General features: G+C 44.8%; 1 protein-coding gene across 7 annotated transcripts in view; it reads right to left on the reverse strand.

Annotated features, from left to right (window-relative positions):
* Positions 1-12,215, reverse strand: part of STK32B (serine/threonine kinase 32B) — a 408,290-nt gene that overhangs the window by 313,303 nt on the left and 82,772 nt on the right. For all 7 annotated transcript variants that reach the window (XM_005554457.5, XM_005554455.5, XM_065544765.2 and 4 more), the window contains exon 2: positions 5,480-5,535. In XM_005554457.5, the coding sequence (XP_005554514.3) occupies positions 5,480-5,535 (56 nt within the window). The remainder of the gene's footprint in view (positions 1-5,479; positions 5,536-12,215) is intronic.

The raw sequence follows: 12,215 nt of genomic DNA on the forward strand, positions 1-12,215 counted from the left end.
AACCCTGTACACCCATAAACCATAAGCGTTCCTCCCCTACCATGCTTTTCAGAGTGGACTACAGTTAACTGTTTATTTCTCTGCCTCCTGCATGTATCTGAGAGATCCTCAAAGGCAGGCATCATATCTGGTTCATTTTTGTAACCTCAGTACCTAGAATAGGGCCCAGAGCAAACTGGTCCTCCGTATGTTGGATGGATGGATGGATGGATGAATGAGTGAATGAGTGAATTAACAAATGAACCTAAGCTGCCTGATTTTATATCAACTCCACACAAATTTCCAATAACCAGAAAAGACACAGACTTAGAGAAAATACAAAGACAATGTCAGTGCTAAGCCCAGAGCTGTACAGTTTCCAAGAAGAATGAGTATCATGCAAGATCATGAGTCTTGTTAGGCCTTATCCCACCGTTTATCAGCAGTGACATATGTCACATGGTGAGATATTCTGGGAACTTAAGTATACACAACAGCTCTGCCTGTCCCAGTACCATATTTGTGTCCAGACAAGTGCCCCTCCAAGCAAGAACTCTTCACGCCACAAACTGCCAAAAAGCACATTCAGTTAGTCTCCCTTCCTCACTCCCTGCTGCGTAGGGGAAAAAGAGCCTTAAGCAACAAGAGAATCAATATTTATTGAATATCAGGTTGGACTCTGTGCTAGGCATTCTACTATACCATCTCATTAACCTCTCACAACAGCCCTATATAGAAGACATCAATATGCCTATTTTACATGTGAAGACGCAGAGGCTCAAAGTGCGTGCATGAATGGCATTTGAATCCTTGTTTGTCTAGTTTTCAAACTGCTTGCTCCCTGTGCTATGCCACACTGCCTTGCACTCTCATAAACACTTGCTGAGCTGACTTCCCAGTGGTGGTAACTATCCCAGGGGAAATTTGTGTCTGCCCAAGATATTATGTAAGAATGAGCTACTCCTTTTAAACACTGACTAACCGATCACTCCTCTGGAAACCACTCTGAAGGTAGAGGCCTAATTCCAGCTGGGTCAGGGGAGTAGGTGGAGGTACAGATGGCAAACTTGCTTCAAGAGGGAAAATGTCATTGACATCACAACATCCTGGCTGGTGGAGGCTGGAGTGGACATTCAAAATACAAGTTACTCACTGGAGACACATTTTTAGACGGGTGCTAATGGAGGAAGAAGCCAGCATGAATGACGGAAGGTCAGACAAAGTAAGGGGAAGCTTTGCTAAGATCCACCTTCTGGAGAAAAAGAAGGCAGTGGGAGCACCTGGGTCCCCCTTTGGGAGGGCAGCAGGGACCACTGGGCAGCCTCAGGGTCCTGGAGTTCTAGGGATTCTAGGAGCTTGGTCCTGACTTTGTCTGGCACTTCCTTCCACTTAGGAAGTGCAGGTAAGAAAGGAAATAGGAGACCTAGAGTCCGGGTCCTCATGCTGGCCAGTTTGGAGGCAGGGAATTCTTTTTTTTTTTTTTTTTTTTTTTTTTGAGACAGAGTCTCGCTCTGTTGCCCAGCGTGGAGTGCAGTGGTGTGATCTCGGCTCACTGCAAGCTCTGCTTCCTGGGTTCACACCATTCTCCTGCCTCAACCTCCCGAGTAGCTGGGAATACAGGCGCCCCCCCCAACCACACCCGGCTAATTTTTTTTTTTTTTGTATTTTTAGTAGAGACAGGGTTTCACCATGTTAGCCAGGATGGTCTCAATCTCCTGACCTCGTGATCCGCCCACCTCGGCCTCCCAAAGTGCTGGGATTACAGGCGTGAGCCACTGCGCCTGGCCGGAGGCAGGGAATTCTCAGGGATAGTGTGAGTGCCAAGCAGACAGGACAGTAGGCTGGGAGCAAATGCCTATGGGAACATAGTGGAGGCAGGAGGAAGGGCTGAGAGGTATGTCTGTGAACTGGTCCTGAGATTGGTTTATCAGTCTGCAGGACTACGTGGCTCCTCTCACCATACAAGGGAAACTTCAACTCTTCACCATACAATCCAGGGCTGGAGAACTGAACATCCTCCCTTCCTGACCCATGAGGAAGTGTGAGAAGGAGGAAGTGAGGGGCTGGTGTGATGCATGGGCTCCAGAATAAAAGCAGGCATGGGAAGCTCACCAGGATCCAAAGGGGCACCTGTCAGATATACAACACGATTTCTGAATAATCACTTGCAGAGAGTCAAAAGCACCAAGGAGACAAGAGGTTTAAACTCATACAGTTTGCTGTACATGTGAACTCTTTTCTCTTTGGCTCTTTCTAGAATCCTCCTTTTCCCTACCTGGGCTGGAGCCTGCACATGCTCTTGTTGTCCCACTAGCATGCCATGTGTCAGTCAGGGTTCTCCAGAATACAGAATCAACAGAATATGGATGGATAGACAGACAGACAAAGACAGATTTATTTTAAAGAACTGGTTCACACAGTTGTAGGGGCTTGCAAATCTGACTTCTGACTTTTACGGGGCATGCTGGCAGGCTGGAAATTCAGAAAAAAGCTGATACTGCAACTCCCTTCCGAAGGCCACCAGGAGGCAGAATTCCTCCTTCATCAAGGGAAGTCAGCCTTTCTCTCCTAAGGTCTTCAACTGGTTGGATGAGGCCCATCCACATTGTGGAGAGTCAACTTCTTTACTTAAAGTCTACTGATTTAAACATTAATCTCATCTAAAAAAACACCTTCGCAGTGACATCTACATCGAGGTTTGAGCAAACATCTGGGCACCATGGCCTAGCCAAGTTGATACATAAAATTAACCATCATATACTGTAACAAAATTTACTGTTTTTTATGTCTGATTTTTAAACAAGATTTCTGCCCTCAGCAAGTTCCAAGTCTTGCCAGGAAAACAGAGTCTAATGCAGCACATGGCCCCTTCGGTGGCCCAGTGAATGTCTGTTAAATTATCCAGTGACCCAATTCACCTGACAACATGAATGACCAACACTGTTAAATGTGCACATAGAGGAACTCAGGAATGAGATTCTGAAAAGGCAGGAAGCTCTGTGGTGCGTCTATGTGCCTACGGTGAAGTCCGGATTGTGTGGAAAAGACAAATTAAAGTTGCAGAATGTGGCACAACTCAATACCATTCTGGTTAGTGAATTAACCCCAAATGTGTCATGTTTGGAGAGGCTTCTGTAAGAAGGTCCACATAAGCAAAAGAGAAGCAGAAATCATCAGAAAATATTCCCCACGGAAGAAGAGATTTTTCCCAGGAATAGAGTTGACCATTGAACATATTGGTCCACACAACTGTCTACCCCATCAAACGACGAGTTTCTGGTCAGTCGGGACCACGTCTTACTCAACTTTGCTCCCCAAGCAGCGGGCAAAAGGATAGTTAGTATATCAGACATTCCCAAGGGCACTTTTCTGTGTCCACCCAAACTATCCTCCTGCCCTTCTCTACTGGAAGAGCTCGTCTCCCAGCTACAGGCTGAAAATGGAAGATGCTTCCCTCAGTAGCAAGCGGTGGTCATGTGACCAATTAGAGCCAACGAAACAAGGGTTGGCTGGGAGGTTTCCAGGAGGGAAGTCCTTCTCTAACAAAGTCGCACAAGTGAGGAGCAGTTGTGTGAAGATGTGATACACATCGGCAACCTCTAAACCATCAGATACGAAACCTGAGGAGAAAGTCTCATCCCACTGAGGAAGGTGGAGGGCGTGGATGAAAAGTGTCCAGACCTGTGATGACATCAGACAGCCTCTGAGCTACTGCAGAGACCCCCTACCTATTGACCACTTGATTTGGGGACACTTTCAAAATATATCCAAAATCTGACTCTTTCTCACCACCCCCAGCACCGCCACATGCCCCAGGCCACCACCTCCTCTCCCCACAGGGCTCCCTGCTGCTGCTGTGGCCACTCCCAGGCTGTTCTCCACAAGGCAGCCAAAGTGAACTTCTATGAACTTCTACAAACAGATCATGCAACTCCTCCCCCAGAACCCCCCAACCGTCTCTTCTCACTCCATGAAATGACCAAAGCCTTTACCACATGGATGAAGTCCTCTAAGACCTGGGCCTTGCCGACTTCACTGACCTTACCTTGTACCACTCCCATTGCCTGGAAACCCCTCAAAGACACAGAGCACACTCCCTTCCACGGAATGTACACTTGAGGTTCCCTCTGCCTGGAACTTGCCTGTCTTCCTCCTTCACTTCCTTCAGGGCCCTGCTCACATGTCATCTTATTATCAAGGATGTTCCTGACACCCCATGTGAGAGCACTGTCCTGCAGAACCGTCTATGATACGGAAATGCTCTATAACCTGAGCTTCCAATACAGTAGCCACTGGCTACACGTGGCTACTGGGCATTTAAAATGCAGTTAGTGTGCTGCGGACTGAATTGTTATCATTTTACGTAATGTTAATTAATTTAAATTTAAATATCCACATGTGGTTAGTGGCCACCCTAATGATAGCTCGGCTCTACAAAACAGCAACTTCTCCCTGCCGCTCTCCTATAACTCCGTAGTCCCCTTACCTTACTGTATTTTAATGTACTTATCATTATCTGATGTACCGTAAAGGTATATGATTATCTGTTTCTCATCTTTCTCACTTTTTTAAATGTAAGCCCTAGGAGAAAAGGCACTTGGGTCTGTTTTGGTTACTACTGATCAAGAGAGTCTAAAAGAGTGCCTGGTACAGGGTTTGCATTCAATTAGTATGCATGGATTGGATTAATAGAAGCAGGGAAGGACGGAGGGAAGTTGTCTGGGTCTATCTAACTTCTTAAGTCACATGCCTCAGTTTAGCTCTATGAGTTTTAAATAGTCTAATCAAGAGTGTGGGTTGCTGAAATAGGAGGTCCCTGGTCAGCCTTCAGTTCAAATCCCAGTTCTGATACTTCTGCCTGTGTGGCCAAGGGTAACCTGCTCCATCTTTCTGAGTTAGAGAGACTACGTTTTACATCTAAGCTTTTCCATCTGTTAAATGGAAATAACAACAGCTATGAAAAAACATAACAGAATATCTGGCATTCAATAGGTACTCAAAGAAATTACTGCCAAAAAAAATTTCTGAGTATGTGGGAACAGACTGGGGCTTGATTGGGGGAGCATTTTTGTTTTCTAAAAACTCCTGCCATCTTCTCCTAGTCTTTTATACCCTTTCAAAAAAAAACAGTCAAAGATCACAAATATGAACTTTCCAAAACAACAAATGTCTATGTTGCTGGAAACAGCTGCCTTTGTGATGTTTATGGGCTTTTTTCAACTTTCCTCATTTAGATTCTCAAGGAACAAATGGCATTGGCAATCTTGAAATAATTACCACTGTAATTCACCTAAACCAGGGCTGTTGTGGTAATTTAATTTTCAGAAAAAAATTACACCAGATCCAAAGGAAACTATTCAGACTTCCTTTCACATTTCAAATTTGTCAAGTCGAAATCTTACTGCCAAACAGAACATTCCCAGTGCCCAGCAACCAACACACAGACGCACAAATATACACACATACTTAAGCCCAGTGGTCTAGACATTTATATTCTTACCTTTCCAAAACTCCCTTTACCAATGGCCCGCAGAATCTGAAAATGGTCAAAGTTGACTGCAAAAGAAAAAAAAAAAAAAGGAAACAAGTCAGATTTGCTAAACCTGGTATTGCTCCTTGAATATCCTTACCTATGTACCTACCCACCTATTCCAAAGGCTCCTGGGTCAGGTGCGCCATACTTGCCAGAGCAGCTGTCCACCCTTGAAGGGATCCACAAGGGAATTTGCAGCACATTCCATTTTTTCCCCAGCACACATATTGTCCATCTGAAGCCTTCCTTCACACCACACTTCTTGATGGGGCTCTGCAGTCTTGCTGCTTCACTCTCCACCCCACTTCCGCCTGGCTTCTACATGCTTCCCTACACCAAGACAGGTCAACAATGCATGGCCTTGCCAGTAAATCCCATGGACATCCTCCCCTCCTTTGACTTGTCCACTCTCTCAATTATCCCTTTCATGCTTCACTTTCTTATGCACACTCAGCCCTGTCCTCCCAGGCATTAAATACTAGAGTCTGTCAAGCCTTTGTCCTACAACCGTTCTCTTGTCATGGGCTCCAAAGGCTGCAATGACCATCTAATTGGCAGTGGCTCTCCAAGGTGTCTCTAGCCTTGACTGTATGTGTCAGTGCCTGCCACAGGTCCTCATGGAGGTTCCAAAGCCACTGTGAACTCAACAGATCCAAAGCAGAATGCAAGATAAGTGGTCTCAACATTCACGGGCACTATATGTGTTAAAAAATGGGACTCATCCTTGACTCCTTTCTCCCCTTACCCCATGTCCGATCTTTCATCGGGGAGCTCCATGTTGTCTCTGCACAGTATCTCATACCTGTCCAGCCGTACGGCCACTTTTCTGGTCTAATCCACCATCTTCTGTCTCCTGGACCCCTATGGTGGCCTCCCAGTATCCTCACCTGACTCTTCCACTCAGGGAAATGTGTGAGGAGCTGAGTGATCTTGCTTGTCCTCTGCTTCCTCCCCTCCGATGTCCCCTCCATTGCTCTCAGTGGAAAAAGGAAATCCTTCCCCAGGGCTGCAGGGCTTCAGCTGCTTCTCCTGCCTCCCCTCCCTGCTCACTCCCATCACCTACTGAATGCCAGACATGTGACAACAGTCACTCCCAGGCCTTGAGTGCTCTCCTCCTTGCCCTACCCTTGTTCTCTCTGCATCCCCAGAAGGCTGTCCTCACCCTCCAGACTAGGTCTGGCTCCCGACGATACACTTTCATGGCACTGTGGAACTTTCCCCAAAATACATCACTTTGTATAATTTTACCTTTGTATATTTCATTAAGTTCACTTTTCCCTATTAGACTCTAAGCTCCCTGAGTTCAAGGGCCATGTTTATTTTTTTCTATTGTACCCTTAGCACTCAGCACAGTGTTTAGTACACAGTTAGTGTTCAATAAATATTCATTAACAGAAGGAATGACTGAATGAACTAATCTCCATATTCATAGTGCCAAACACAACTCCTGGTACATAATAAGTGTTCGGTAAATATTTTTGAATTAGATTGAATTACAGCCAGTTTCCAATAACTAGAAAAGACATGTTATTTACAAAAAAAAAAAAAAAATGAAGTGAATTGATTAGTTCACCACATAATGGAAGCAAGGATGTGAGGAAGTAAATGAATACAATTAGTTCCTTGTATATTAAACTTATGCAATGGAGGATAATTATGTTGAGTTGTGTCCCTGCCAAGCCAAAGTCAGAATACAGCATGTGGTCGAATGCCTAACGTGCTTAGAATAGAGAGACGGAGTTAATGGTTAATTTACTAAAACCTTGGTTCTTTGACTTAGATTTATTTCCTTTCAGGATAACTTGCCAAGAAAGAGATTCCATATTTTCACCTCTTACTCATTTACCAAAGGTCAGAGAAGAGGAAAAAAAAGCAATGAGCTTGCACTGCAGCTTGTTATGTAACCAGCAGCATGCTGGGAAATGCAGATGTCCTGTAGAGAAGCTCCTGAGGTCCCCACAGGGCAGGTACCACTGTCGGGTCCTCAAATCAGCAATGAGCATCACAGGTTCCCTGAAGGCACCATGCTGCGGCGCGCTGCCATATCTTCATGCTGCTGTTTCCCTTGCCTGCAAGACCATGAACCAACACCCCTTATTTTGGGGAAAACTTTTCATTGGCCTTTGACATGCAGCTCATGCGCTTGCTCTCTTGGGAAGATTTTCCCCAACACCCAACTAACGATTTTTTTCCTTAGAGGTAACTCTGAACCTTCTGTAGACATCTAACAGTCTGGGAGAACATTCCCTGGAGTCAGACTGCTCAGGTCCTCAACACAGCTCTACTCAGTGTGTCCTTAGCCGCATCATCTAACCTCTGTGTGCCTCAGTTATCTCATTTGTAAAATAGGGAAAATGCGGCCTACCTTCCATAAAGAGCTCAGAATCATGCCTGGCATACCACAAGCTTTCAAAAAGTGCTAGCTCTGTGTTAGCAGGTGAGGAGTAATCCCCGCCCTCTTTTCTGGTTTCTTGCAGTTGGGATATTGCCCCACACATCCGTGGCCTCTTCTCCCATCCAAGGTGGTGCAAGTTATCCGAGTGGTGAATTGGAAAAGGAATGGCACCAGCATATGGATGCTCACGGTGCCCTCTCTGTGGAGTCTGTCTGACTTTAGAGAGCAGCCTCTCTTCTGCTCCTTCTTGCCAGAAGCTTTTCAGGACCAGCTGTCATGTGGAGAGGTCTGTGGGGTCCAGATCCAGCACTGGCCAGGTGGGAAAGTCCAGCTAATTCTGGGCTTCAGCATTAGGGAGCGCATGATTACTGCCTCCCTTACATTCCTTGGCTGCAGCTTTATTGCTGTAGAGGTGAGAGCTGGTTCTCTATCAACCTCCTCTTCTGTCTTATCTCCTAACTGGAGGGAGGTGTTAATTACTGGGCTAATGGTCAAACACCAAAGGCCATTATTAACAATTAGTGTGATAACATTGTAAATGTTCCCACTCACCCATGTCATCCATATCCCCTACAAAATTGTGGGCTCCTTTGGGGAAACTAACAATGTATGGGGCACAAAAGGCACTTAATGAATGCTTGTCTGCTTATTGGACTAGATTGGTTCTAGATGACTTTGAGCACACAGCCTGTGGTTCCTATTTATTTGGCATCTCCCTGGAGTGTACTACACTGATACTTACATAATAGTGTCTAAAAGATACTTCGAATAAGTGGCAAGTTAACACTTGGCTGATAAACAGATTAAAACGGCTTCAGTCAATGAAAATGCCAAGCCAATAATGGGTCCTAGAATCACACTGTCACGTGAGGTTGCCTGCTTAGAGTAGGAAGAATTAGCCGGGGGTGTGAGAGGGTTGAAGAATGTTTTCTTTGGGTGACCATCTTATCCTGGTTTCCTTGGAATCTTCCTGGTTTTAGCATGGGAAGTTCTGTATCCTTGAAAACTACCCAGTCTGGGGAAAACTAGTTTGGCACCCTTGGTTTCTTATCATGAACCCATTCCATCTGAGGAAGCCACAAGTACTGCTTGGGCTGGCAGAGTGACTGGACTGAAGGTGAAGTATATTCTTGAAAAGTGGTGTCTCACCACCAGACTCAGAGAGAGTTGCAAAGGGTGACACCACTAAAAGTGTACCACTAGGATAGAAATGGGCAACAAATTGCTGCAAAGGCAAAGACAAGGAGTGTCAGTGTCCTTGCCAAAAACACAAGGACAGTGGCACCTGCCTTGCCAGGCATCATGAAGAAAATGGAACAACACATTGGGGGCATTATTTGCTCAGCCAGGCTCCATTCTCCCTTCTTTCTTGATAACAAAACCCCAGCTCTCCTTAGGGATCACTGTGGCCAGCCCCAGGCAATGAATGATAAGCTGCCCATCCCCAATAAAGTCATAATTGATCAAATCCAGTGGCGTTTTCAGAATCACCTGGAACCTTGTTAAGAGATCAGTGGGTACCACCTCCTGAATTCGGCTCCTGAATTTCTAAGAAGGCATTAGAGAATCTGCATTTCTAAGAAGTTTCTAGGTGACGCTGAGGGTTCTGGGGCTGCACTTTGGGAACTACCGATCTAATTAAGCTGGACAATTGCATTCCCCACTTTTCCAGCCACTGTGCAGCCAGCAGTGACCTTGTGATCCAGATCGAATCAATGAGATCTAATCAATGAGATGGAGACATTTTTGGGAAAGTATTTTTTGTGTATGTGACGAAAGGGGCACATTGAGCTGGAGCAGCCCTTCCACCCTCCCGCTTCTTCCTGCCTTCAAATGTGGACGTGATATCTGGAGCTGCAACAGCCGTCTTGTGACTATAAAGCCAAAAACATGAGCAAAAGACCAACACAGATGCAGGGAAGCCACTCCTCCTTGTGAGCCTCTGAACACGTGCCAGCAACCACTTACCTTGGGACTTAATATATTAGAAAAAATAACAAAACAATTATATTTGTTCAGTGGGTCAGGCTGGCTACTATTAGAAGCCAGAAACATTCTTTTCTGATACTCAAAGCCAGGCACATAGCAGTGGCTTAGTAAATGCTATTTTATTGTTAAATTTCCAGGCTTACTGAGATTTTACTAAGATGCCAAAGAACAAGAGTTATCTGGGACAACAACATAGGAGCCAGGCTGCCTGGATTTGAATTCTCACTCCAACACTCAGTGGCTGGGTGATGCTGGGGAAGCCACTTAGGCTCTCTGTGCATCAGCCTCCACACTTATATGATGGATATAATAAAACACCTACCTTATGGTGTTGTACACGGTGTGTTAACTAATATAGGTTAAACATTTAGAATAGTACCAAGCATGAACTAATGACTACAAGTATTAGGTATTACTATGAATATTATTCCATACTAGTGGCTTTTCCTCATATTTCACCCTTGTGATACAACAGTTGTCTGATTAAATCATGACCAAATATTCCACGACTGATAAATCTAGAAGTATATTAGTGCCAATTAGTTACTGATCGTGATTGATCACGCTGGGTAACTCTGGTTGTCCTACTTTACATGCCAGTGGGCTCTTTTCTCATTTCCACTAGACCAGTTATTTCTAATGAATTTCATAGCACGCTTTCAACACTGCAATATTCATGAAGCTGTTTATTCAAACAGCCAAGAGTGAATTTTCAAGATGGCTAGTAATTCTTTCAAACAATCTCTAATGGAAAGTAAACCACAGTCCACATCCTGTACAAACACATGCATTCAAGCACTGTGTATATCAAGCAAGAAAAGTAAGCAAACATCCCGTTCCTGCCCTCCTAAAAACCTGAAACCTGCAGCTCATTCCTTGCAGAATTGATGCTGGGCACAGGATTGCACATGGGTGGGTCATGCGTGTGTTTACTCTAGCTAGTCCATTGATTAAAATTGTTTTGAGGAAGTTACAGTATTTAAAAGTTATAAAATGTCACCCCAAAATTCTTGTTTCTGACATGTCTTAGTCTGTTTTGTGTTGCTATCACAATGCCACAGACCGGGTAATTTTTTTTTTTAATTATTTTTCACAGTTCTGGAGGCTACAAAGTCCAAAATTAAGGTGCTGGTATCTGATGAAGGCCTTGTTTCTGCATCATCCCACAGGTGAAGGGCAGGAGAGTACAAGACAGCAAACAAGCAAGAGGGGGCTGAGCTTGCTTTTGTAACTCCACTCTCATGATAACTAATCCACTCGCAGGATAATGACAGCAGTCCCTTCATGAGGGGAGAGATTTCATGGCCTAATCACCTTTTGTTAGGCCCCTCCTCTCAACACTGTTTCATTGGAGATTTAGTTTCCAACACATAAACTTTGGGGAACACATTAAAACCACAAGAAATTGGAAGATTTGCAAAAAAAAAAAAAGTGGGCCGATGATGCCCTTCCACAACATTCTCTCTGATTCACCACTGTCACACCTGGCCCAGTTTATGCATCTCTGTTTCCTGCCTGATTCTGTAAGCATCTGAGGTATGGGTTGTTGGGCTGTAGCAGAGAGAGGTCCTATCTGTTGATGGGGAGAGAGTCGGGTCATGGATGAAAAGGAGGGTTTGGTGTTCCTGGACAAAGGTTTAAACAAAGGTTTAAACCCAGTCCCACTATTTGAGTCAGTGTGAACCTGAGTACATAAGTTAACTTCCAAGCCTTCATTTTCCATTGAATAAAATGGGGGTAGTGATGCCTGCATCCACAAGTCAGGGTGAGGGCCACAGACAGTGACATAGCAAAAGGCCAACTCAGCAAACAGAAGCCACTGAAGAGTGGCCACCCAATCCCCTGGTCCAGCTATGGGCCTTCAATATAGTCACTTAACATCTCAGAATCTCAGTTTCTTCATCTGTAAAATGAGGTTAACACCTCTCTGCTAAGATTTTTCTTGGAATAAGACTATTATACAATCAGCACATAATGATGATGATTATTTGTTTTTGTCTCTCCTTAGTACGGAAATAATCCAGATAACCAGGTGACCCCTTAAGAAAGGGCCACAGTCCTGTTCACTGCTGACCCCAGGTGCCAGGCAGGTGGTGCTATGTTAAGTACTCAGTCAAGATAATGACACATACGCATGAATGAATGACCTACATTGAGTAGTAGGAGAATGGGGAGGGGGATCTCCCAGGGAGTGGGAAATGAGATCACCCTCTCTACAGGAAATTGTTGAAGTTTACACAGAAAGGGGGCTGACCGAGCTGCGGCAGGCATCTACCGTGAAAAGCTTCCATTAGTCACTCATTCAAAAAATATTTGGGG

The sequence above is a fragment of the Macaca fascicularis genome, chromosome 5, assembly GCF_037993035.2.
Source record: "Macaca fascicularis isolate 582-1 chromosome 5, T2T-MFA8v1.1".
Taxonomy (NCBI): domain Eukaryota; kingdom Metazoa; phylum Chordata; class Mammalia; order Primates; family Cercopithecidae; genus Macaca; species Macaca fascicularis.